The sequence below is a fragment of the Furipterus horrens genome, unplaced genomic scaffold, assembly GCF_987537825.1.
Source record: "Furipterus horrens unplaced genomic scaffold, mFurHor1.1.pri manual_scaffold_3, whole genome shotgun sequence".
Classification (NCBI taxonomy): Eukaryota; Metazoa; Chordata; class Mammalia; order Chiroptera; family Furipteridae; genus Furipterus; species Furipterus horrens.
Window position 1 is genome coordinate 155512317 of NW_028327173.1, and position 26395 is coordinate 155538711.

Below are 26395 nucleotides of genomic sequence, written 5' to 3' on the forward strand. Positions count from 1 at the left end.
CTTTTTTAATCATGAATGATAACCTTGCTGGGTAGAGTATTCCTAGGATTTGATTGCAGGTTTTCCCTTTCATCACTTTGACTATTTCATGCCAGGGAATACCCAAATTTTTATTTCATTGTAAGAAATACTCTTTCATTAAGGTAAATAATGAACTTCTATAACAATTTGTGCTTTTAAATTATATTTAGCCAATAACTGAAGAAAATTTTGAAGAAATGTCATATGATTCATATATGCTGCTAGTTATTTTAGCTGTTAACTACTACCAGAGTAACCTGGTAAATACCATTACTGTCTGTATTTTTATAAAATGCCAGTACCCTGAGCCCTTCATTTTCTAGGCTTCAGTTTCAATGAAGTATTAAAGTTGAACTTTTTGTTTTTATGAAAATTTTTGTTTCTGTTAAGTTGAAGCTCTTTTTTTTTTTCCTGTGAAATAGGTAAATGGTGAAAAGAATGAAAAAAATGAGACCACACAGAAAGGTAAATATGTACAGAGAGAGGGAGTTCTTTTAGGTTATTCCTCAGATCTTCTCTTAATCAGAATGAGCTTCAGATTTTATACAGTGAGATTCCAACATTGTGTCTAATCTGTATGAAAGCTGTGTCATTTTTCCAAGTTTGTACAGATACACTGAAAATATATTATATTCTGAATTTCTATATCATGGGTGATATTTATGATAATATGCAATTGAAAACATCAAAACCACAGTTTATACTTGTCATTGTTTTCTTTTCAGGATAGTTTAGCATAGTGGTTAAGAGCATGGCTTCTCAGAAGTGAGACTGCCTGGGTTTGAACATTGGCTCCTCTTCTGAATTTCCTTGTGATCTTGAGCATGTTACTCAATCTCTTTAACTTAATTTCCCATTTTTAAAGTGGGGATAATAATAGTACCTAGTTCATAGGGTGATTGTGAGGAGTGAATGAGTTAATGTATGTGAAACTCGTATAATACATAGTAAACTTTATATAAGTATTAGCTTTGACTACTTATGACTCCAGGTTGAAAACTTTAATTATTTAAAAGTCTTCTTTACTCCCTTAAAAAATCTAAATAATTTTGATATTATCCACAGGCGGTGTGGATGCTCTAGTCACACATACATCACCTAAAGAACAAGACTCAGGCAGTTGCCTAAGTTTTCCTCTCAGAAAAGGTTTAATTTAAACATTAATTGTTTGTAACACTAAAATAAATTCTTTAAAATATTGCCATACAACAATAAAAGATAAACTTAGTAACATATCTTCCTAAAAGCTGTTACCAATTCATTCTTAGATTTGTTTTTATCCTTATGTTCCTTTGTATCTCATCCTACTTTGATACTACCCATCTAGTGGTCTGTTCTCAACCTGTTTAGATGGTTGTCTTGTCAGAATGATCTTGATGGTTAGAAAGGGAAGGAGGATGGTTATTAGTAACTGAATATTTTAGCTTAGGAGATACTGTGAATAGTTCTCATAATTCACTGCCAAAGAAATACTTCTGTACGTATTAAGCTCTCTTGTAGTGCTTTTTGATCTTTTACTTTAGATTGTAGAAGCTGAAAGAGGGAAATAGCAACATAGTGACTATTTATTTTGGCTAAAAATTAAAGGGCTTGATAATAAATAATTTAGGCTTTGGGGGAGGGGAACCTGCGGTCTTTGCTGCTGTAGCATGAAAGCAGCCACAGACAATATGTAAACAAATGAATATAGCTGTGTTCCAGTAAAAACAGGACGCCATAGTTTGCCAGCCCCTCTCATGGAACACAAATAACAGGCTTTTGGCTTGTGACTCCAGAAATACTTGAAAAACTAAAATAGCCCTCATAAAACCCCATTAGAGACTTTTAAAAAAGAATTTAGACCCTTTCAAGAATTTTTGAGCCATAGATGTTTCTTCTGGTTGATATTTTTTAAATGGTTTAATTTTTTTTTTTTTAATCCTCACATGAGGATATGTTTACTGATTTTAGAGATAGAGGAAGGGAGAAAAAGGGAGCTACCATACGCTTCCAAATTAGGGATCAAACCCACAACTTAGATATGTGCCCTGACTGGGAATTGGAACTGCAGCCTTTTGATATACAGGACAGTGCTCCAACCAATCAACTGAGCCACCTGGCGAGGGCTAAAATGGCTTAATTTTAAAAAACAGAGTATTTTCATGAGATACACACATTAATTTCCTTTATTTTGTACCAGTAACACAGCCAATACCAGAAGTAATTATAAACTCAACAGCAAGTTTTGGTACTTAAGTCTTTATTAATGGAACATTGAGTTAGTTTCTTGATAAATGTCAAAAACACATATTTAATGTTAGTTTAAAAGGTAATAAATGGTAGGATGGAATAGTGGGTATGTGACACCCAGTACATTTCACTTTTCAATAAAACGCTATGCTTTTCTGTGTTTAGCGATATGACAGAACTGGGTGTTACTTGTCAGTGATATTATTTCTATTGATTCCAAGGTTCAATCACAGCAAAGGAACTGTACACAATGATGATGGATGAAAACATCAGCTTGATTATAATGGATGCTCGAAGAATGCAGGATTATCAGGATTCCCATATTTCAAATTCTCACACTGTTCCTGAAGAAGCCATCAGTCCAGGGTGGGTCATTATGTATTTAGATAAAATGGTAAACTGTGGATAGTAATAAATATTAATAATTAGCATCCAATCTAAGAGACAAAATCGTGTTTTCTTTTCCCATTGACCTTTTCACTTTTTGCTCCTAGTGGCATACCTCACCCTTCCTGAATAGTAGTGTAAAAGACATTCATTCCAGTATGGCTGTTTTCTGCTATCTGTGGCATTCAGGGTCTTATTAGAAAAGAAATGAAGCTGCCCTTGTGTGCTGTCTCTTCCCAGGTGTTTGTTGACTAATTTCTTGTACTATTTTTTATGTGTGAGCTTTTGTTTTTTGTGTTTGTTTTTTTTAAGGTTTTATTTCTTTATTTTTAGAGAGGAAGGGAGGGAAACAGAGGGAGAGAAACATCGTTATGTGAGAGATTGGTTGCCTCTCACACGCCTCCAACCAGGGACCTGGCCTGCAACCCAGACATGTGCCCTGACTGGGAATCAAAGCGACAGCCCTTTGGTTCACAGGCCGGTGCTCAATTCACTGAACCACACCAGCCAGAGCTATGTGTGAGCCTTTGAAGCATATGCACCAAATGGACCGAAGTTGTGAACTAATTGAATTGTTTTATAATTCGAAATTTCTTATACTATTATCTGTGGTAAGAGAACATGCAGATACGTTTTTGAAGATGAAAAAAACAATATAGTTAAGTGAGTAAGAGGGTATAGGGTCTAAAATCAGAAGCCCATGTTTCCCTCTGAAAAATGGGGGTAATAATGGTACCTATCTCAGAGGTTTTGAGAAATTTAAATGAGAAATCTTATACATACATTTAGCACAGTTCCTTAATAAAAAATAAGGCCCAGGCTGCTGTGGCTCAGTGGATTGAGCGTCAGCCTGCAAGCTAAGTATTGCTGGTTCGATTCCCAGTCAGGGCACATGACTAGGTTGCACGTCAGGTCCCCGGTTGGAGGCACAAGTGAGAGGCAACCACACAGTGATGTTTCTCTCCCTCTCTTTCTCCTTTCCCCTCTAAATAAATACATAAATAAATAAATATTTTTAAAAAGACTTAATAAAAATTTTTTTCCCTTTTGATAAGAAGGTTTTAACCTATAAAATTAAAGTTACTTGCATAAATATACTTATATATTAGAAATTATCACAATAGTGACTAGAGTGAAAACTCCAGCTCCAGAGCTATTTTCACTGTTTTGACTATTATATGACCTTCCTGGGTCTTAGTATATGGGATTGGATTAGGTAAAATCTGTGGTTCATAGTAGGACTAACTTAACATTAAGAAGGTCGAGTCGGCAGCCATCCGTCTCGAGAGACGATGGTGTAGCTTCTTAAGAGTCTATCTGCACCGCCGAGAATGGCTGTGCAGTCCGACTCGGGAGTGACACGGTATCTGTCTCCTCCCGTGTTGAATCGACATCTTGCGATGAAGCTACAGAGCCTGGGCAGGGTGATATGGAGGGTCTGCTGTTGCCCATGCAGCAGACCCCCCCCTCTCTTTGCAGCTGAAGGGTCCAAGGGAAAGACGGAGTCAATACAGCTTGGCTTCAGGTACGCCGCAGGAGTTGCCGGTGTTGACTACAACGTCAAACCGCCTTAGGGACTCCGGCTCCGGATTTTCTGTCGGGGTTTACTCCCTTAGCCTTTCCCCTGAAGAGGTATGCCGCAAGGCAGCGGAGGTTTTTTGGAATCAGAGTTTTCCTTCTCTCATGTGTCCTGACTGGAAGATCGAACCAGCGACACTTAGCTCGCAGGCCGACGCTCAATCCACTGAGCCAAACCAGCCAGGGTCCATTAAGAAGGTATATTATTTAAATTAGGTAATAAAATTTGCCTAATATTTGGTGCATTTCAGATGTTTGCTAAATGTTTGACCTGAAAAATAGCATGCATTGTAAATACGCCACCTAAATACGCTACCTATCTGTCTAATCTCTGTATCCATCTCTCTATTCTTAATTGAACAGTTTAGGTTGATGATTACTTTTTTACAAAACAAGGTGGCCTCTGCCATTCCCTCTGTTATTTCTCTACCCTAAACCACTAAATGGATTAGTAAGTAGTACACTATTTAAATATGAGATTCAAGTGCTTAGTCTAATCAAGTAGGTATGAATATATTCCCGGTCAGCTTAATCATTTCCCAAAATGTGAGATTTGGACTATTGTGGAACTCAAGATGAGTTTAGGTTGAAGACTAAGAACAATGAATTGCATACCAAGAAAAGTATTCCTCTTTAATTTCTGTTTCAGTCCTGAATTAGTTAAAAGAAGTTCAGTTTGGGGCTAGCATTCCTTTTTAATACTTGCTTAATCTTTCTTACCAGAAAGCAGGCCTCAGAGCTTTCTGTAGGCAGCAGTAGCCACAGCGAGGTGATGGTGATTACTGTACTTCTTCATTGTCTATTTTTAAGTTTTAACAGTAAGAATGCTTACGTAAGTATTTAGCTCAGTGAGTTTTCAAAAACTGAATGTTCCAATTTAGTTAGTATCTGGACCAAGAAACAGCAACATCATCACTGCAGAAGCCCCTCATGTGCCACCTGTTAGTTACCGCCCATATCCCCCACACACACACCCCACCCAGGGAACCACCACTTCTAACAGAGTAGATTAGTTTTTGTCTGTTTTTGTAGTTTATATAAATGGAACCATACAATCTACAGTCTTTATATCTGGCTTTTTGTACTCAACCTAATGTTTGTGAGAGTTATCTATATTATTGTGTGCACTTGTAGTTTGTTTATTCTTATTGCTATATGGTGCTCTCTTATGTGAATATAGCATTATTTATTGATCTATTTTATTTATTTTTAGGATTATCCTTTATTGGATATGAAGCTGTTTTTCCATGTATATAGGAATATACATTTTCCTGTTAAATTTATTTAAGTAAAGGATCACTTCTGATTAATTAAAATATTAAATAATAGAGCAAAGTTGCAGCAATGTGTGAAGATAATACAGGAAAGAGTGAACTTTGGGAAATACTGGTTGATGCTATTGTTTTCCAAAATGTTTTCTGCAGAATACTAATCTTGGGTTTTTAGATAAAAAGTATTTAGGCAAATATATCCCTGCAGTCAGGAATAGTCCTTAAGAATATCACATTTCCATTTTCCTCATTCTTGGTTGACTAAGCATCCTTCTAATCTCAATATATCAGGTGAGAATTATTATGAGGCAGTGTTTTATATTTCTTTTTTTGTCTTTATATTCTGTTAGGTACAGTAAACAACATTATTGTGTACAGGATTTTTAAAAAACAATCTAAACCACTTAGTTTTACTTATGAATAAGAAGTACATAGTGATGAGGACATTGAGATAATAGAATTTGGGGGAGGAGCCGTGTGGCAGGTCTATTCTAAGGACCTTAGGAAGAACTTCAGCTTTTCTGTGAGCAAGAGAGGAGATGAACAGCAAGCTTTAAGATAGAGTTGATAAGATTCACAGTTGATGATGTACGAGCCAACACAACAAAGCAGCTAAGAATGTAGACATGTACCAGATTGCCCAAATTTGAATTCTGGCTTTACTTGACAGCTGTAACCTTGGGAAAAATGACTTAATCTCTTTGTGCCTCAGTTTCCCCATCTATAAAATGGGGATAACAATGCCTACTTTATAGTATTGTGAGGAAGTCAGTGAGATTCAGAATCTAGTGTTTAGAATAGTAAACGCTATATGTGGGTTAAGTAAATAGTTGGGTATTTGATTAACTATCAATTATCTGTATACATGTATAAGAGAACTGAAATGTTACCCAGGTGATCCCCCAATTGTTTACACTTGACTTAGAGAGATGCTCAGAGGAGTTCCTCTATTTTCAGTTTAGGTCACCCCCCTGTTTTTGTAAAGGGTCAAAATTGTTCCTACTTCTTTTACTCTCTACTAAAATATATGCCAATTTTATGCAGTTGTTAAGCATTTTAGGATATTTAATATCTTAGCATACAGTCTGACCTTAGAAAGGAATCTGTCTGTCTTAAAGTTTGCTATGGTGTGATACAGACTAGAACAAAACTCATTGTCTTATATTAGTATATTAAGACCAATTGCCTACTTTTGCCTAATACATATGTTAATATATTTCAGAGTCACTGCTAGTTGGATTGAAGCAAACCTCCCAGATGACTCTAAAGACACATGGAAGAAGAGAGGGAATGTGGATTATGTGGTACTTCTTGACTGGTTTAGTTCTACAAAAGATTTACAACTTGGAACAACTCTACGGAGTCTGAAAGATGCACTTTTCAAGGTTAGCAAGTTTTCTTGTTAGTTTATTATAATTGCAAGCCTTCTCTGGTTGATAGAAAGGTATGTTGACTAGTTTATCTTAAGGACAAGAAATTCGTTTTGCTTTAGTTGTAGATTTTGGGGTGGGGGGGCGGTTTAAAAGACTGATTTTGAATTACCAAATAAGAGTTAACTTTTCTATATAAAGGCAGATGTTAGAATTTTCAGAAATAGTTGCGAAAAGGTTTTGTTTTGTTTTTTTTTCTTTAAGACTTAGATTATGAGACAAAGACAAAGAAAGAAGTCACTAAGGAAAAAAAGATTAATAGATTTGACTTCATAAAATGAAAACTTAAGTGTGAAAAAATACCATAAAATCAGAAGGCAGAAGACAAACAGAAAGATATTTGCAACAAATACAGCAGTGATTTAAGGCTACCTAAAATCCAAAGAGCTTTTATAAGTCAATAAGAAAAGTACTTAAGATACAATGATAAAATAAATAGTGGGCACAGACATAAACAGAAAAGGAGATAAGTGATAAAAATGGTCAGCTTTACTAGTAATCAGAGAAATGCAAATTAAAATAGTGCCATTTTTACTGATCTAATTAACCAAGATAAAAATACTGTTTATTTTGATTTTATTTATTGATTTGAGAGAGAGAGGGAGATAGAGACATCAATCTGTTATTCCACTTATTTATACATTCATTGGTTGATTCTTATATGTGGCCTGACTGGGGATTGAACCTGCAACTCTGGCATATTGGGGTGACACTCCAGCCAACTGAGCTACCTGGCCAAGGCCAAAAATACTCCATTTAATTTGTTTAATAATTTAACAATGATGGCATTGAATGCTGGTGAGAATGTGATAAGGATAAAACTCAGTCTGCTGGTAGGGTTGAGGTAACATTGCCTTCCAGGAGGGCAGTCTTAAAAGCCTTGAAACAGTTCATGCTTTAAAATAGGGAATCTGGAATATACACAAGGATAGGATGCTATATGAAACTGCCAATGTTTACCTAGTTTTGACCTACAAAAGGAGCAATTTCATTAAGTTTATCCTAAGATATTTGAAAATTTAGTTTATGATAAAGGTGACGTAACAAATCAGTGAGGAAAAGATGGATCGAAATGAATGGTTTGGGGACAGCAGGCTATCCAATAAGTTAAAAAAAAAGAAAAAGAGGATCTCTACCTTATTTCTTAGACCACACTAGACTCCAAATTGGTCAAAGATACACTTAAATGTGTTGAATGAAACAGTGAACTACTAGGAAAAAGCATTAGTAGGTATTTTTATTAATAAAAGAGAGTCTAAAAAGAGAAAAGCAGCATCATAAAAGTTTCAGTGTTTTGTTAAAATGAAGTTTAAAAAGTATATCTCTGTAGAAAACTAAGGATAAACTCTGAAATGTTAAAAATTGTATCTCTGGGTTGTAAGGTTTTGGGTGATTTTTATTTTGTATAAACTTATTTTTCTTCTATGTGGTTGTAAAAACCTGATCTATCCATTTGTTTTATTTAATATTGAATTTTTAGTTCAACTCATTTTTTTACCATTTAGAAGATGAATCTTCAAGAGAGCAATTTTAGAATTCAGGTTTGTCGTGTTTTTAGCTGCCATATTAAAAACATTATTTCCTTATTTTATAGTGGGAAAGTAAAACTGTCCTGCGCAATGAGCCTTTGGTTTTAGAAGGAGGTTATGAAAACTGGCTCCTTTGTTATCCCCAGTACACCACAAATGCTAAAGTCATTCCACCCACACGAGGCAAGACTGAAGAGGTGTCTATCTCATGTATGTATGTGAAAATTTTTGTCTACAGTTGCTTCAGTAAAATAAACTTGAAATTGTCTATGTTCTCAGGATAATGTTCTTGGTTGTGTGTGCATTGGTTCTCAGGCATAAAAAATCCAAGATGTACATAGCCTGGAAGTTAAAGTTTTAATTCTTTAAGACTGTTGTCACCTCATTTAGTTTACATATAACTATCCACATATAACATGCATGAGATATGTCAGTACTGTTTATGGGATTTGCTCTTCTTTCAATTTATTATTATTCTTTTTGGGATTTTAGTGGATTTTACTTATCCCTCACTGGAAGAACCAGTTCCTTCTAAACCTGCTGTACAAATGCCACCTGCTATAGAAGTAGATGAAAATATAGAATTGATAGATGATCAAGATGAGAGAATGAGACCATTGACTCTGTCAGCTCCAGTTGAACCAATTGCTAAGTCTGGTGTTTCACCCATAATTCAGCCAGTGCCTATTGTAAAGAATTTTCCACAGGTATGTTCTTGATTTTCTTTTAATTTATTCTCTTTTCTGTTAATATTATATTAACTATATAGGCTAGAAATGAAGTTTTATATATAACCTTGAATATTTTAGAAAGAAAAATATCAATGAGAAAAATCTATATGTTTTGGTAGTTTTTTTGCTATAAAATATTTTCATTATAATTATGTTCTGTTGCCACAACAGAATAGATAATGCGAAGGGTTTTTAAACCCAGCTGGCAGTCTTATTTACTACAGTCAATGCCAATAAAAGATTATATTATTACCATAGTGAACTTGAACACTTTCAAGTTTGGGGGAGGGTGTGTGCTATTTAATTCATAATATTTTCCCATATTGTTTGGCTTACAGATGATAAATATGTAATGCCAGTATTTTGGTTTTGAAACAATACTTTAGTTCTGTTTCCTTAGAATTTGACACATAAATAAGAGACATGTTTTAACAATAATTATCTAAAAATTTTTAAATAACCAAGATGTTACAATAAAAATTTGCAGCATTTTTTTCTTCTTTAGATTTTTTGTAAGGAAAAGTTAATTCTCCCCTAGCATTTTTCAATAAGATTTTTTTTAGCATTTATATAATTAAACCATGGATTCTGTCTGATTATTAGAAGGAGAGACTTGTACAAAATTAGCCATAGCATAGGGCATAATATCATAATTGCTCTAATAGTTACTGGAGCAAAGAGCAAGGAGACAAATTTTGACTGAGGGTATCAGAGGTCTTTATGGAGTTTTTATTTGGGCTTTAAGAGTTCAGTAAAATTTGAGAATGGAAAAGACAGTAGAAAATTGTATGGCTAAAGGTTCAGAGCATGCTCTGAGACCAGTGAGGAGTTTTGACATGTTTGGACACAGCTCTCTGTTGAAGAATGGTGGCTGATAGTAGATAAGATTGGAAAGATAGACAAGAGTCATCAAGAGAGACTTGGATCAGATTGGAATTTTATCCTGTAGGCTCAAGGAAACCCTTTAAAGAATTTTAAACTTGAAAGTAACATGATCGTAGCTATGCTTTTAAGATTAAGGAAAAATGGATTGGGTTACCAAAATGTGGATGGAAACATTTATTTTGGTTTCTATCCAACCTTTTCTAGTTAACCTCATCTTCATAGTGGTTCTTCCCACTTCCTTCTCAAATGCAGAAAACAAGAGGGGAAAATAGATTTTTTTTTTTTAAGTGAAAGGAAAAAAAAGAGAAGTGAGGAACAAAGAAATGATACTTTCCTTCACTAACTTCTTCCTATGGTATTGTATTCTAGAGGAAAAACATACAATTAATTTTTTAAGAACACTATGCAGGTTGATATTGGCAGATATTCTTGTAAGTTCTCATTTTCAGTAAAATGTCTTCTTAAAAAATGATGCCAGCATTGCTTCTAACAATTTTGTAGGTCAAATTTGCAATTAAACTGGAATAATAAACATTTAATTCCTTAAATCAGGAATTTAGATAGTTTACTTCTCAACTTGTATTTATGATCTTCTTTTAAGTATATTTTATTGATTATATTGTTAAATAGTTTCAATTTTTTCCACTTTGCTCCCCCCCGCCCAGTACCCACCCTGCCCCAGCAATCCCACCTCCCCCAGTTCATGTCCATGGGTTGTGCATACAAGCTCTCTAGCTTCACCCTTCATCCTTAAAATATATATATTTTATATATATATATATAAGGATTGATTAATTTTTTATAACAATCCCTCCCTCTCAGATTTAAGACCCTTTACAATCTTACAAAGGACAATGGGCGAAGGTCTTGTGCTCCTCCAGCTGCTTCAAGCTGGACATGGTCATCGTCCTACCTACCCTTGGGTCCAGAAATCCCTAATAAGAGTGGGGGTGTGGAGGGGAGGGTGGCCTTCCCACATGGGGAAGGATTGTGCAGACTCCAGGTCAGTTGGCTGTCCCAGACAACAGCGTGCTTGGTTTAACAGGCTGACATCCTTGTTGTATTCTCTGGTTCAGTTTTGCTTGTTTGTTTGTATTGTTCATTAGTCACCTGTAATAGGTGATAGTATAAGGTATTTTTCTTCCATCGCCTGGTGTATTTATGATCTTATCACAGGAATATTTTATTCATTCTCACAGCAATATATTTATTTATTAAATGTCCAGCACAATCTCTACCCTCTTGGAATTTATATTCTAGGAGGGAAGAAGCTTTTAAATAATTACAGTGATTTCATCAGGATTCCAGGAAGTACTATTAGGGAAAAGAATAGGGTATTAAGAGGGTGCATATTAGGGGACTTGGCTCGTTTTAGGAATCCGGAAAGTCTTTTCTAAGGGAGAGATGTTTACACCAAGATTTAATGTGGTGGTGGTAATTAATCTAGATGAACAGCTGATAGGAAGGGGCTTGAGTTGGGAAAGGAGCATATCATCTTTGAGGAAGAAAAATTTTTAAAGGGATTTATAGCTGGATCTGGGAAGTATTATGCTAAATGAAATAAGCCAGTCAGAGGAAGACAAATATCATATGATCTCACTTATATGTGGAATCTAATGAACAAAGTAAACTTAATGAACAGACCTATAGATACAGAGAACAGACTGACAGTTGTCAGAGGGAAGGGATGCTGGGGAAGCTGGGCAGAAATGGTGACGGGATTAAGCAAAGAAGAAAATATGAGAAGAGGTTAAACGGGATAAAATGGTGATGGAAGAAGACTTTGCTTGAGGTGGTGAACACATAATACAATATGCAGATGACGTATTATAGAATTGTACATCTGAAACCTATATAATTTTATTAACCAATGTAACCCCCATAAATTCAATAAAAATTTTAAGCAAATAGGAAAGGATGGCTGGTGCATAGAATGGTGTGAGAGGAGATTGGAGAGAGAGGCAGCAGTGAGACCACCATGGTAAAGATTTTAGATGTAATCTGAGTATAGTGAGTAGTTATTTAAAGTAGGGTTTTAAATAGGTGAGGAACATGGTAACATTTGTGTTTTCAAATGATTACTCTGGCCACATTGTGGAGAAATAGATTAGAAGGGAGGCAAGAGAAGCTGTGTAGAAAGAATGTTGGCATGGACTTGGATGTTGCTACTGGAGATGGAGGGACAGATACAGGAGGAAAATCATCAGACTGCATAAGGGCAGGGGAAAACATAGGAGACTCAGTTTTCTAGTTTGAGCTGTTTAGATGTTGGTTATATCCAGGAGACAACCATGTTTGCGGGGGGAGATGGTGGATTTCAATTTTGGTCCTATAGGTTTGTGGTATATACATGAGACGCCACCATGGAGTTACTGAGTAGGCAGTTGAATAGGTGGAAATGGAACTTAAGGCTAGGTATGCTCAGGTCTAGGTTTTATGTCTTGTAATGAACTCTTCCCTATTCAGAACACATCAGAGTGTATTGAATGTGTGGAATCAAGAGGAAATAAGTGCCAGTGCCTTATGAAAAATGTTGACATTGGGTAATTTATAAATAGATAGTCTGGCAGATGTTGTCTTTACACAGTGGTTCTTTTATCACAACTTGATTTCAAGAACTGAGTTCCTGGATTTTGACAAAAGTATGTTTTGTTCTGTTTTTTTGTTTTATAGATTGATCGTACTAAAAAACCGGCAGTCAAATTGCCTGAAGATCATAGAATAAAATCTGAAAGTACAGATCATGAGCAACAGTCTTCGAATGAAAAAGTTGTTCCTGATCGTTCCACAAAGCCAGTACTTCCCCCTCCAGCTGCCATGTTAACGGATGAAGAAAAAGCACGTGTTCATGCAGAAACTGCTCTTTTAATGGAGAAAAACAAACAAGAAAAAGAACTTCGAGAAAGACAGCAAGAGGAACAGAAAGAGAAACTGAGGCGAGAAGAACAGGAACAAAAAGCCAGAAAGAAACAGGAAGCTGAAGAAAATGAAATCACAGAGAAGCAACAAAAGGCAAAAGAAGAAATGGAAAAGAGAGAAAGCGAACAGGCCAAGAAAGAAGATAAAGGAACCTCAGCAAAGAGGGGCCGAGAAATAACAGGAGTAAAAAGACAAAGTAAAAGTGAACACGAAACTGCCGATGCCAAGAAATCTGTGGAGGATAAAGGGAAAAGGTGTCCAACCCCTGATGTGCCCCCTGCCCCCATGGCAGGAGATTCAAGTTCAGGCAAGGTAAGCAGAAACAAACTGTAAATCGCCGAGTAAGTGAAATAAAATGAACATAAAAACATGAAACCGGTAGCATTCCATAAACAGAGCAGACATTTTAAGTAGTTTTCTAGAGGATTATAAATTTGCACTGATCCATCTACATTTGCTCACGTACTCTTCTTTGATTGGTTGGGAATGAAATTGCTCTTCATGTTTGTGAAATGCAACATGTTTTTCATAATTGAAATGAATAGTACATTCTTTTTATTTTTGATGTATGATCATCAAAAGACTAGAGTAAAATATTGTCTTTCTTTCAGTGTGGAGGAATTGGGTGCTCAATATTTATGTGATAGTTTGTATTTGCTTAGAATACGTCCAAAATTAGTAACAGGTCTGTCATTTTGTTTGTTTGTTCATATAATCAAAAATATTGGCAATAACTCAATTAATGTTCCTTTTCTCTGCCCTGGGCTATCCCCCAAAATTGATTTTTGTAACTACTTTTTGTCAATTTTTTATCTATTATTTTTTGTTGATTTTTTTCCTCTATTATGCAATTAACAATGCCTTTCCCTTTTGAACCCTAAGTAAGTCTTTATAATAGCAGGAATAGTTATAGCTCTGTTATATACATGTAAATGGAAATACATTCTTGGTAATGTGAAAATTACTTTTGATGGAGGGTGAAATACCATATTTGCATATAATTAATTTCTGTACTTCTCAAGCAGCAGTTCAGACATACACTAAATATGACAATTTTTATTAATGCCTCATGTTTCCAGGGAACACTTACCTGGTAACCTTAGCTATCAAAAATGTAGCTGCAATACAAAAACCTTTCTAAACACCCAGAATTAGGGAAATGAAGCCCATGTACTAATACTTTATTCATAGGACAATCAGAACTTATGAGTTCTCACAACTTAAATATTATTCACTTTGTATTTATTATATGCTAGTATTTTCGCTACATCATCTTACTTATTCCTCCTAATGACAACTCCATGAAGTCGGCAGCCGTCCGTCTCGAGAGACGATGGTGTAGCTTCTTAAGAGTCTATCTGCACCGCCGAGAATGGCTGTGCAGTCCGACTCGGGAGTGACACGGTATCTGTCTCCTCCTGTGTTGAATCGACATCTTGCGATGACGCTGGAGTGTCCTCTCCAGTGAAGCTGAAGCTACAGAGCCTGGGCAGGGTGATATGGAGGGTCTGCTGTTGCCCATGCAGCAGACCCCCCCTCTCTTCGCAGCTGAAGGATCCAAGGGAAAGACGGAGTCAATACAGCTTGGCTTCAGGTGCGCCGCAGGAGTTGCCGGTGTTGACTACAACGTCAAACCGCCTTAGGGACTCCGGCTCCGGATTTTCTGTCGGGGTTTACTCCCTTAGCCTTTCCCCTGAAGAGGTATGCCGCAAGGCAGCGGAGGTTTTTTGGAGTCAGAGTTTTCCTTCTCTGATGTGCCCTGACTGGAAGATCGAACCAGCGACACTTAGCTCGCAGGCCGACGCTCAATCCACTGAGCCAAACCAGCCAGGGTTCCATGAAGTATTCAATTTACAAATGAATTTAAGCTTAGAAGTTAAGTAATTTGCCTAAGATCACATATGCAGTGAGATTCCAAAGTCACTTCCTTTCCATCTTGCTATACTTAGAGGCAGTCATAAGAACTTAAAGCATTTATATTTCTGAGGTCATTCAGTATAGGTGCCAAATATCCGTACACATCTGAATAACTCGGGGATTATCATGTATAATGTTTGATTTTTCTTATAACAAATTGAAAAAAAATTAAGATTGCATTCACTGTATGCTCCTTTTAAAAGTGAGCAAAATATGTAATTTATTTTGGAATATATTTTATTAAAGTTAGTACACATTTTTTAGCTTTTTTTTTATTGTAGTTATTTTTAAATGTACTATAAAAGTGAATTTTTTAAAGAAACTATGATAACTTCCAAGAGGATATAAAATAGGATTTTGTACTTTTGAATATTACTCTATTCTTTTGTATTGCTATAAAATTCTATAATCTCTTTATTCTCTGGAATACATTATTTTTTGATACATGATTACTTTCAAGATAACCAAAATCATATGAGATTTAAATAAAAGCATAGTATTGAAAAAAGGCCATGGCAAGTTACACTAATAATCAGCATCTTGTACTTCACCATGGATTATAAATCAGTGCTTCACAACCCACTCTAACTTGCATTATTTTTTTTTGCCTACTAATTTATCAAAGTTTTTTAGTTCTTTAGCTTTAGTATTAGGAAATCCCACATGGGCTCTACCACCTTTAATTTAAAAGAATCTACTTTGACAATAAAATTACATAGTTTTCGAGGACTTCTGACCAAAATGTAAGCATAGACAGACACCCTGCATCTCCCTCCATAATTGAGAAGGAATACAAGTGCCTCAGAACTAGAAACAACCAGAAGTTCCAGAAAATCGAACTGCATGGAAGTTCAGCAAACAAAGATATAAAGGGAAATACTCATCTAGACAGGTAAGAGGGGCAGAGCTGGGGCAGAGAGGACATGGTGTGGTGGCAGCAGCAGGCCGGCGGAAAGCGCAGTCATACATTTTTAAAAGTCAGGAGGGACACCTGGGGAGAGTTTCCAGCTCCTCACCAGACCTCGCAGCCCACGGTCCCAGCACCAGGGAAAATCAAGTCTCATTGCTTCTGGCTGGGCAGACCAGTGGGGGTTGGGGTTGAGGCATAAACTGCCAGTCTCAGCAGAGTCCACTTCTTCAAAGGGCCCCCATGGTCCTAGAACATCGCAGCTAGAGGGGCGCCAGTCCGGCGTGGAAGTGGGAGAGGTACCTGGAAAAGGGACAAGTGCTAGAACGACGGCATTGTTCCCTCTTGGACCCCTCCCCACATACAACGCCACAGTGTGGTGAAACAGGTCGCCCTGTACTGACGAATCCCTAAGACTTCGCCCCTTACAACATAATAGGAGCGACAGCTCTACCTGGGACGCAGAAGCAAACAAACACAGTAGCCTATCAGAATGAGGAGACAGAGAAGTATGGCCCAAAAGGGGAAACGGATCAAGGTTCCAGTGGGAGAACTAAGCAACGAGGAGATAGCCACCCTCACAGATGGAGATAGACAACCTAACAGACGCAGAATTTAAAACACTGGTGATAAAGATGCTCACAGACTTGACAGATATGCTTGAGTACGGCAAACGCATAAGAGAAGAAGTGAAGGCTATGCTAAGTGAAACGAAGGAAAATCCACACAAAACCAATGGTGAAGGGAAGGAAACCGGGGTTCAAATCAATGATTTGGAATGTAATGAAGAAAAAAACAGTCAACCGATGCAAAATGAGGAAAGCTTCCAAATTTTGCGAAGGAGATGGACATACAGTTCCGGGAAGCTCGGAGGGTCCCGGGCGAGCTGGACCCGGAGGGGACAACACCAGGTAGCATCATGAAAGATGCCAAAGGTGAAAGATAAAGACAGAGTCCTGGGGGCAGCAAGAGACAGGAGGAGAGTTGCCTACAGGGGGATGCCTATAGGATTTCTCAGAGGACACTTTACAGGCAGGAAGGGACTGGCAAGAAGTATTCAATGTGATGAAAAGCAACCTGCAACCAGGATTACTCTATCCAGCAAAGCTATCATTTGGAATGGAAGGGCAGATGAAATGCTTCACAGATAAGGTGAAGCTAAAGGAGTTCATCATCACCAAGCCATTATTATATAAAATGTCAAAGGGACTTACTTAAGAAAAAGAAGATCCAAACTATGAACACTAAAATGACAACAAACTCACAACTATCAACAAGTGAATCTAAAAAATAAAAACAAAATCCAACTAAGCAAACTAGAATAGGAACAGAATCATAGGTATGGGGGATCATTTGGAGGGTTATCAGCTGGGAAGGGGGAGGGGAGAAATGGGGAAATGGTGCAAGGACTAAGAAGCATAATCGGTTGGTACAAAATAGAGTGAAGTTAATAATATAGGAAAGGGTGAAGCCAAAGAACTTCTATGCACTACCCATGGACATGAACTAAGGGGGGTGGGATTGCTGAAGGGAAGGGGTTACTGGGCAGAGGGGAGCAAAGGGGAAAAAATAGGAACTACTGTAACAACACAATAAAATATAGTTAAAAAAAGAGATTCTGTAAATTTTTTAAAGTTTACATAGTTTTCAGAGGCCTCACACTTTTTTCTCCTTTTACATTTCCAGTCTAATGGATTTATTTATATTAACTAGTGATAGGTGTATATTGGGGGGAAATTAAAGAGTTTTCTTTCCTTCTGAAATTTTAATAATTTTACATCATGTTAAGATTAAAGGACAGCCAGAAAGTGGAATTCTAAAGACTAGAACTTTTAGAGAGAATACAGAAGATATTGAAAGAAATAAATTAAGTAGTTCCTTATGTGGGAGGAAGAGCATGGATTATAATCATGTGGCTATTGTTACCATATCATTCGTTCTCCATCTTATACTCTCTGAGGGAATCTTTGCTACCTTTGGTAACTGATTTGTGTTTGTTTTTACATGATTATATGCTTCCTATTTAAAGTATAACAATATAATATATTCATTTTATGAAATTAAAAAATACTTAGGCCTCATATGATCCAGCAATTTGCTTCTGGATATATACCCAAAAGAATTGAGGGCCTCAAAGAGATATTTATACATTCATTTTCATAGCAGTATTATTCACAGTAGTTAAAAGATGGAAGCAACCTATGTATCCATCAACAGATGAATATATTTAGAAATGTGGTGTGTACAAACAATGGAGTATTACTCAGCCTTAAAAAGGAAGGAAATTCTTACACATGCTACAACATGGATAAATCTTGAGGATGTTATGCTAAGAGAAATAACCCAGTCACTACAGGACAAAAACTGTATGATTCTATTTATATAGTGTACCTAGAGTCATCAAATTCATGAAGACAGGAATTAGAGTGGCGATTGCCAGGGGTCCAGAGATAGAGGGAGTGGGCAGTTGTTTAAATGAGTATAGTTTCAGTTTTGCAAGATGAAGAGAGTTCTGGAGATTAGTTGCACAAAAGTGTGAATATACTTATGCCACCTAACTGTACACTTAAAAATGGTTAAGATGGTAAAATTTATATATATTTTATCACAATTTTTGAAATTTTTAGGCCTTTTCTGAGACATCTTTACCTTTGTTTTTAAGAGCTTTATTTAAGTATAATATGTATACCATAAAATTCACCCACCAGTTTAGTGTACAATTCAGTGATTTCAGTTCAGAGTTGTGAAACAGTTATTCATTCAATCCAGTTTTAGGACATTTCCATCAAGCTGAAAAAGATCTCTGTGCCCAATTGCAGTCACTCCCTCTTTCTACTCTCAGGCCCCAGCAACCACTACTCTCTCCATAGATTTGTCTCCTGGACATTTCATATAAATGGAATAATTTTATATTTTATATATGTAGTTTATGGGTAGGCGAAGAAGCCTCCAGCTCTTCGCCTCGCTAGCTGGAACATCAGGACCATGTGTCCCGGACTTACTGCAGACCTTCCGTGGATCAGTGGTGCCAGGAAAGCCGCCGTCATCGACAGGGAACTGGCACGACTAAACATCGACATTGCGGCTCTACAGGAGACCCGGTTGGCTGACAACGGAACTATCAGAGAAACCAACTACACCTTCTACTGGCAAGGGAAGTCTCCGGACCAACCAAGACAGCACGGTGTTGGTTTCGCTGTGAAGAACATGCTTGTTAACTCCATAGAGCCACCCACAGGAGGCACAGAGAGATTACTTACCCTCCGATTGTCAACAACTTTCGGCCCAGTCAGCATTCTTAGCGCGTATGCCCCAACCCTCTGCGCCACCACTGAAGAGAAAGAACAGTTCTACCATGCACTGGACGAAGCATTATCCAAGATCCCCAGAAGTAACGCTCTTTATCTCCTTGGAGACTTCAACGCAAGAGTAGGAGCCAACCACATGGCCTGGCCCACCTGCCTCGGAAACTTTGGGAGAGGAAAGATCAATGAGAATGGTCAGCGACTGCTTGAGCTTTTGTGTCACCACGGCCTGTGCGTGACAAACACATTCTTCAAGTGCAAAGAGATCCACCAGGTGTCATGGAGGCACCCCCGCTCCCGCCACTGGCACCAGCTTGACCTCGTCATCACCAGAAGAACGGATATTGGCAGCACCCTCCTCACCCGCAGCTACCACAGTGCAGACTGCGACACGGACCATGCCCTCGTGGTAAGCAAGGTGCGCATAATGCCGAAGAGGTTGCACCACTCCAAGATGAAGGGTCGCCCACGCATCAACACCAGTTGTGCCAGCAACCCAGTTAAGACCCAGCAATTCATCAACAGGATGGAAGATGCACTCGGCGAGGGAATGGCGGCAGATGACATTATCGAATCCAATTGGCCACGTCTCCGCGACGCCATATACAACTCCGCCATTATTGCTTACGGGAAGAAAGAGCGGAAGAACGCTGACTGGTACGAGGCTCACTGGGAAGAAATGGAACCCGTGATCGAGGCTAAGAGGAAGGCCCTACTGGCTTACAAGGCCACGCCCACTCCCAGTACACTTCAAGCTCTACGGGCTGCCAGGAGCAAAGTCCAGAAGACCGCCCGCCACTGTGCCAACACCTATTGGCTAAACCTGTGCAGAACCATCCAGGAAGCCGCCGATATAGGCAACGCACGAGGAATGTATGAGGGTATCAAGAAGGCAACAGGCCCAATCCCCTCCAAGATCGCCCCCCTTAAGTCCAAGACAGGTGAGGTCATCACTGACCAGGAACAGCAAATGCGGCGGTGGACCGAGCACTACCTCGAGCTGTACGCAACGAGGAACACCGTAACAGACACTGCTCTTAACGCCATCCCAGACCTACCAGTCATGGAGGAGCTAGACACCCCACCTACTGCGACAGAGCTCGGCAAAGCCATCGACCGCCTCACTTGCGGGAAAGCACCAGGAAGCGACGGAATCCCTCCAGAAATCCTAAAGAGCGGGAAACCAGTCCTGCTACAGCCGCTCCGCCATCTACTCTGTCTCTGCTGGAAGGAGGGTTACATCCCCCAGGATATGAGAGACGCCAACATTATCACCATGTACAAGAACAAAGGAGACCGCAGCGACTGCAACAACTACCAGGGCATCTCTCTCCTCAGCGTCGTCGGCAAAGTATTCGCCCGGGTCGCTCTTGCCCGCCTGCAGACCCTTCCTTCCCGCGTCTACCCAGAGTCCCAGTGTGGATTCAGAGCTGGCCGATCAACAGTGGACATGATCTTCTCCCTACGCCAGCTGCAGGAGAAGTGTCACGAGCAGCATAAACCACTCTACCTCGCCTTTATCGACCTCACGAAGGCGTTTGATCTGGTCAGTCGAAGCGGACTCTTCAGCTTGCTACGGAAGATTGGCTGTCCACCACATCTGCTTGCTGTGGTCATGTCCTTTCACGACAACATGCACAGCACGGTGTCCTACAACGGCGCAACCTCTGAGGCCTTCCCAGTCAGCAGCGGAGTAAAGCAGGGCTGCGTCCTCGCGCCTACGCTGTTCGGAATCTTCTTCTCCATGCTCCTCCAATACGCCTTTAAGGACTGCAGCGAGGGTGTCTTCATTCACACCAGATCCGATGGCAAGCTCTACAACCTGGCCCATCTACGAGCCAAGACCAAAGTCAAAGAGGTGCTCATCCGTGAGATGCTCTTCGCCGACGATGCAGCCTTGACATCACACTCCGAAGAGGGACTCCAGCAGCTAGTCACTTGCCTTTCCCACGCATGCAAGGAGTTCGGACTAGCCATCAGCCTGACGAAGACGAACGTTATGGCTCAAGGCACGGGGACTCCCCCATGCATCACCATCGACGGATACACCCTGGAGGTTGTCAACGACTTCACTTACCTCGGGTCCACCATCCCGAGCTCTCTGTCAGTTGACTTGGAGGTCAACCGGAGAATCGCCAGGGCAGCCACAGTTAGGGCCAAACTGAACCGGCGAGTGTGGAACAATTCCAGCCTCACTGAGAAAACCAGACTGCGCATCTACCAAGCCTGCGTACTCAGCATTCTCCTCTATGGCAGCGAGACGTGGACCACCTACGCAAGGCACGAAAGGAAACTCAACAGCTTCCACATGAGGTGCCTGCGACGCGTCCTGCATGTCGCCTGGCAGGATAAGGTTCCCAACACCGAGGTGCTGAAGCGAGCCAACATGAGCAGTTTGCATGCAGTTCTTAGTGAGAGACGCCTCAGGTGGCTCGGCCATGTCAAAAGAATGGATGCAGGCCGTATTCCCAAAGACCTCCTCTACGGCGAGCTAGCAGAAGGCCAGAGGATGACAGGGCGCCCAAAACTGCGGTTCAAAGACATCTGCAAAAAGGACATGGCACAATGCTCCATCAATCTCAACACATGGGAAGTTCAAGCAGACGACCGCCTAGCCTGGAGGCTCGAGGTCAGACAAGGTACGTCACGCGCAGAGGCTGCGCGCAACGAGGAGGCGGTCCAGAAAAGATCGAAGCGGAAGCAGCGTCAACAGCAGCAACAACAGCCATCTCCCTTCACCTGTAACAAGTGCGGCAGGGATTGTCACTCCCGAGTCGGACTGCACAGCCATTCTCGGCGGTGCAGATAGACTCTCAAGAAGCTACACCATCTTCTCTCGAGACGGACGGCTGCCGATGATGTGTTTGTAAAGTCTTTTGTGTATGTCTTTCACCTAGCATAATTTTTTGAAATTCATCTATGTTGCAGCACATATACCAGTTCTTTATTCCTTTGTATTGCTAAGTGGCATTCCCTTGTGTGGGTATACCACGTTTATTCATTCATCAGTTGATGGACATTGGGATTGCTTCACTTTGTGCTATTAGGAATAGTGCTGCTATGAACATGTGCCTACAAGTTGTTGTGTGGAAATATGTTTTCATTTTTGGGGGGTTGGTAACTAGAAGTGGAATTTTCTTGGTGTTTTTGTCTTTTTAAGGAACCTCTTAAAGACCTCTCAATATAGGCTTGTACTCACACAACAACTCTTCCCCTTCCTATGATACTTGGACTTTGAGAAAATATTTATAATTCTTCATATTCAATCTTGTTTTAAAAATATTAAGGGTAGCCAACACAGGCTTTTGGTTCTTTGGTACAAGTAGCTTAAGTTTGTATATGACAAAACTTAATTGAAAAATCAGATTTTTTTTTCTCTTTTTTAAAATAAACTAGGCTCGAGAGCCTTTGACAAGAGCACGAAGTGAAGAAATGGGGAGGATTGTACCAGGACTGCCTTTAGGCTGGATGAAGGTAAAACTCAAAATCAACACAGAAATAAGTAACATGATCATTGTGTTCTTTTTTTAAAAAGGGGGTTTTGTTTCGTTTTTTGTTTTTGTATTTTATATCTTCTCTAATGCACTCAATTCTGTTTCTTCATTATAGAGGACATAGCTCATTTCCCTAATTACAGCAGAGTTAGATTTCTGAAAATCCAGTCTGGGATGCTGGCTATAATATAGAAACATTCCTGGCATTTGTCATTTAGAAACAATGTATTACTTTAAAACCTTAAGTTCTTTGGAAGTTTAATTATAGCATTGATTATCACCATGTTATTCAAATCATGTTGGTCCAAAAGCAGATTAAGCAGTGGAATACTTTTGAGTGATTTTCTTGTTCATGTAATGGTCATTGTTTTGACTTGTTTTTGTTTTTGTGTTTTCTTTTCCAACTAAGTTTCTTGACTCAATCACTGGAACCTTTCGTTATTATCATTCACCCACCAATACTGTTCATATGTATCCACCGGAAATGGCTCCTTCATCTGCACCTCCTTCCACCCCTCCAACTCACAAAGCCAAGCCACAGATTACTGCTGAGCGGGATAGGGAACCTTCCAAACTGAAACGCTCCTACTCCTCCCCAGATATAACCCAGGTCATACAAGAGGAAGAGAAGAGAAAGCCAACAGTAACTCCAGCAGTTAATCGGGAAAACAAGTAAGTTTATCCTCATTCCTAAATCTAGAATAATCTGCTATATTTGAAAGCTACTCTAAACATCATCAGCTTATTTATGTCAGGTGGTCAGAAATTTCTGTAGATGGCTATACCACCCATTGTCATTTACCATAGGGGAAAAAATATCACTGGATTAGAATGTCCTTGGTTTTCCCCCCCAAGTGCTAACTTAAATATGTCGAAGAAGACTATCATAAGTATTAATATAGATATAAAGGTATATACGTTATTCTATTTTAAGACACCATGCCATAGACTACCTAGAAGTTTTCAGAAACTTCCTAAATTTCCCTTGAGGACCATAATGCATAGGCTTGTTCAGTTTGCTTTAGTGCAGCTCTCAAATTCTAAACTTTTTTTGAGTCAGCCATTAATAGGGGAGCAGACTCATATAGTATTAAAATAACAAGCGTTGTACTGTGTATCAGCTCCTATTCCTTACTCTGTTCCCTTTTCCTTTATTGCATTTCTGCTTTTCTGTTCAGAAGTAGTAATCAATAGGTTCATGTAAGTTTCCCAGAACAGTGTCTCATTTAGATGTGTTCCAGGCTTTATCCCTTTTTGAATATTCTAATGGTCCTGGCTTATGATTGATCGGGTTCTGAGGAGATAATTTTGAAGTCCAGTTACCACTTCTAATCTTGACCTTTTGGGGGAGGGGAATAGTTGGAAGTATAAATACAGCGGTACCCCGGTACTTGTCGTTAATTCACTCCGGAACTCATGATGAGTGTTGTAACCAGCAAGTACTGAATGATGAAGTATTTTCTCTTGCGGGGTGGCATTGTGACTCATACAAGTTCTAGCAAGTGCAATGAGTCCACAGCAAATGCCAAGTGCTGAAACTTTTTTTTCTCATCAAAATGTGACAAGTACAGAGTTGGACAAGTTCTGAAGCTGCCGAGTGCCGAGGTATGACTGTAAATTGCTTTGTTTTCCTGTTTATAATATACACCCTCTTGATTGCTAAGGAATTTCAACTAGGCTATCTTTTTGGCCCCTTTAGTATTACTTCCCAAAAATCTTGATATATTTTCCTCCTGAGAACTTACCTGGCCAATTAGGGAGATACATGGAGTTTTTTTTTTTTTTAATCTGTAAATCTAGTTACAGATTTTAGGGGTCACTATTAAAACCGGTAAGATTTAATTCCTTCTTGCATCATCATTCTTAATACAGTTTGTTAATTTGAGAGTCTTAAAGACTATAACATATGCAGTTCATGCATTTTATATATATGTATTAAATAGAGAAAGAGTTACATGAGTGGAAACACCTGAGCACATGTTAAAAAAAATCTGATTGAAATATAGTTCAGCCCTTACTGGTATGACTCAGTTGGTTGGGCATCATCCTGCAAAGCAAAGGTCATCGGTTTTATTCCTGGTCAGGGAATTGCCTGGGTTGCGGGCTTAGTCCCTGGTTTAGGCCATATGGGAGGCAGCCAGTCAATATTTCTCTCTCACACCGATGTTCCTGCCCCTTTCTTTCTCTCTCACTTCCCCTCTCTCTAAAAATAAATATAAAAAAAAAATGTTGTATGTCTGTGATGATAGAAATGTTTTGTATCTGTGTTGTCCACTATGGTAGTATATACTTTGGAGTGAGACTAGTGTAAGTGAGAAGCTGAAAATTTTTTTTTTAATTTTAAATTTAAATTGCCACCTGTGGCTAGTGGCTGCCATATTTGCCAGCACAGCTCTTGACTTCAGGGAATAGTAGCCAAATAACCTCTCCTTCCTTTGATCTACTCCATAGTAATATACAGGGGTGGGCAAAAGTGGGTTTACAGTTGTGAGTATGCAAAACACAAAGAGTTTCTTCTCGTATTATTTTTCATAGGAACAACTGTAAACCTACTTTTGACCACCCCTGTGTGTATGTGTGTGTGTGTGTGTGTGTGAAATAATTCCTTTTTTTGGCATTCTGTTGAGTTCAACATTTGGTAATACTAAACTCCCAGGATCATTTAAAGGAGTTGGAAAGAGCCTTCTTTACTAGAAGACTCTACCTGTTCATGAGAAGGAAGAGAATCTATCTTAGGATGTGATGTCTGTAAGAAGAACCATGGACCCACATTAGAGGTTAAAAGTATTTGTTTCATAGGAGGGTCACAGAATATGACACCTGGATATTAAATGTTCTGTAAGACTTAGTACCTATGCATTAGCTTATCAACACTTTACAACATTACTGTGTACTATGGTACACATGCTAGAGTTTGCTGCTATTTGTAATTTGAACCTTATTTTCACGTGCTATGCATTCTAAGACATCTTGCACGCTTTTTCTTTCTCAGGCCCACATGCTACCCTAAAGCTGAGATCACAAGGCTTTCTGCTTCTCAGATTCGAAACCTCAATCCTGTGTTTGGAGGATCTGGACCAGCTCTCACCGGACTTCGTAATTTAGGAAATACTTGTTACATGAACTCAATACTGCAGTGCCTGTGTAATGCTCCACATTTGGCCGACTATTTCAATCGAAACTGTTATCAGGATGATATTAACAGGTAAAGAAATTTCTTATGTGTTGCAGTATAATACTAAGAGTGATATAACCATCCAGCTCCTTCCAGAGAAGTCAAATTAGGAAAGGGTAAGATACCTTTACTATTAAGAAAAATGTAGAGAAAAGCCTCCTGTTTGGTAAAGGACAGACAGGAAAGGAGCAGTATAAGGAGGCAGGAACCTCCCTGCCACAAAGGGGAGTCTGTTGATGAGGAAGAAGAGGTAGTGCAGGACTGGCATCAAAAAGAAGCAAGTCGGAGAAGTGTCATCAGAGTAAGAGTCAGATGAGTATTTGGTAATAAACCTATGAATAAGTATTTTAGTGTAGTGTTATAGTATGTCAGTAGTTTAATGTTGACATTAAGAACCCACTGTAGACTTCCGGCCAAGATGGAGGCCTAGACAGACACACTGTGTCTCCTTCCACAACTAAGACAACCAGAATTTCCAGAAAATCGAGCTGCATGGAAGTCCAATGAACAAAGATATAAAGAAGAAATACTCATCCAGACAGGTAGGGGGTGCAGAGCCGGGGCAGAGAGGAAGCAGTGTGGTGGTGGCAGTGGCAGCGGCAGCAGCAGGCCGGCAG

The 26395-nt window shown here is 39.0% G+C and overlaps 1 protein-coding gene across 3 annotated transcripts in view; it reads left to right on the forward strand.

Annotated features, from left to right (window-relative positions):
* Nucleotides 1–26395, forward strand: part of USP8 (ubiquitin specific peptidase 8) — a 56867-nt gene that overhangs the window by 23362 nt on the left and 7110 nt on the right. For all 3 annotated transcript variants that reach the window (XM_090270590.1, XM_090270592.1, XM_090270591.1), the window contains exons 6-14: nucleotides 444–486; nucleotides 2472–2616; nucleotides 6709–6871; nucleotides 8511–8655; nucleotides 8938–9152; nucleotides 12735–13292; nucleotides 22506–22583; nucleotides 23013–23275; nucleotides 25596–25808. In XM_090270590.1, coding sequence (XP_090126716.1) covers nucleotides 444–486; nucleotides 2472–2616; nucleotides 6709–6871; nucleotides 8511–8655; nucleotides 8938–9152; nucleotides 12735–13292; nucleotides 22506–22583; nucleotides 23013–23275; nucleotides 25596–25808 — 1823 coding nt within the window. The remainder of the gene's footprint in view (nucleotides 1–443; nucleotides 487–2471; nucleotides 2617–6708; nucleotides 6872–8510; nucleotides 8656–8937; nucleotides 9153–12734; nucleotides 13293–22505; nucleotides 22584–23012; nucleotides 23276–25595; nucleotides 25809–26395) is intronic.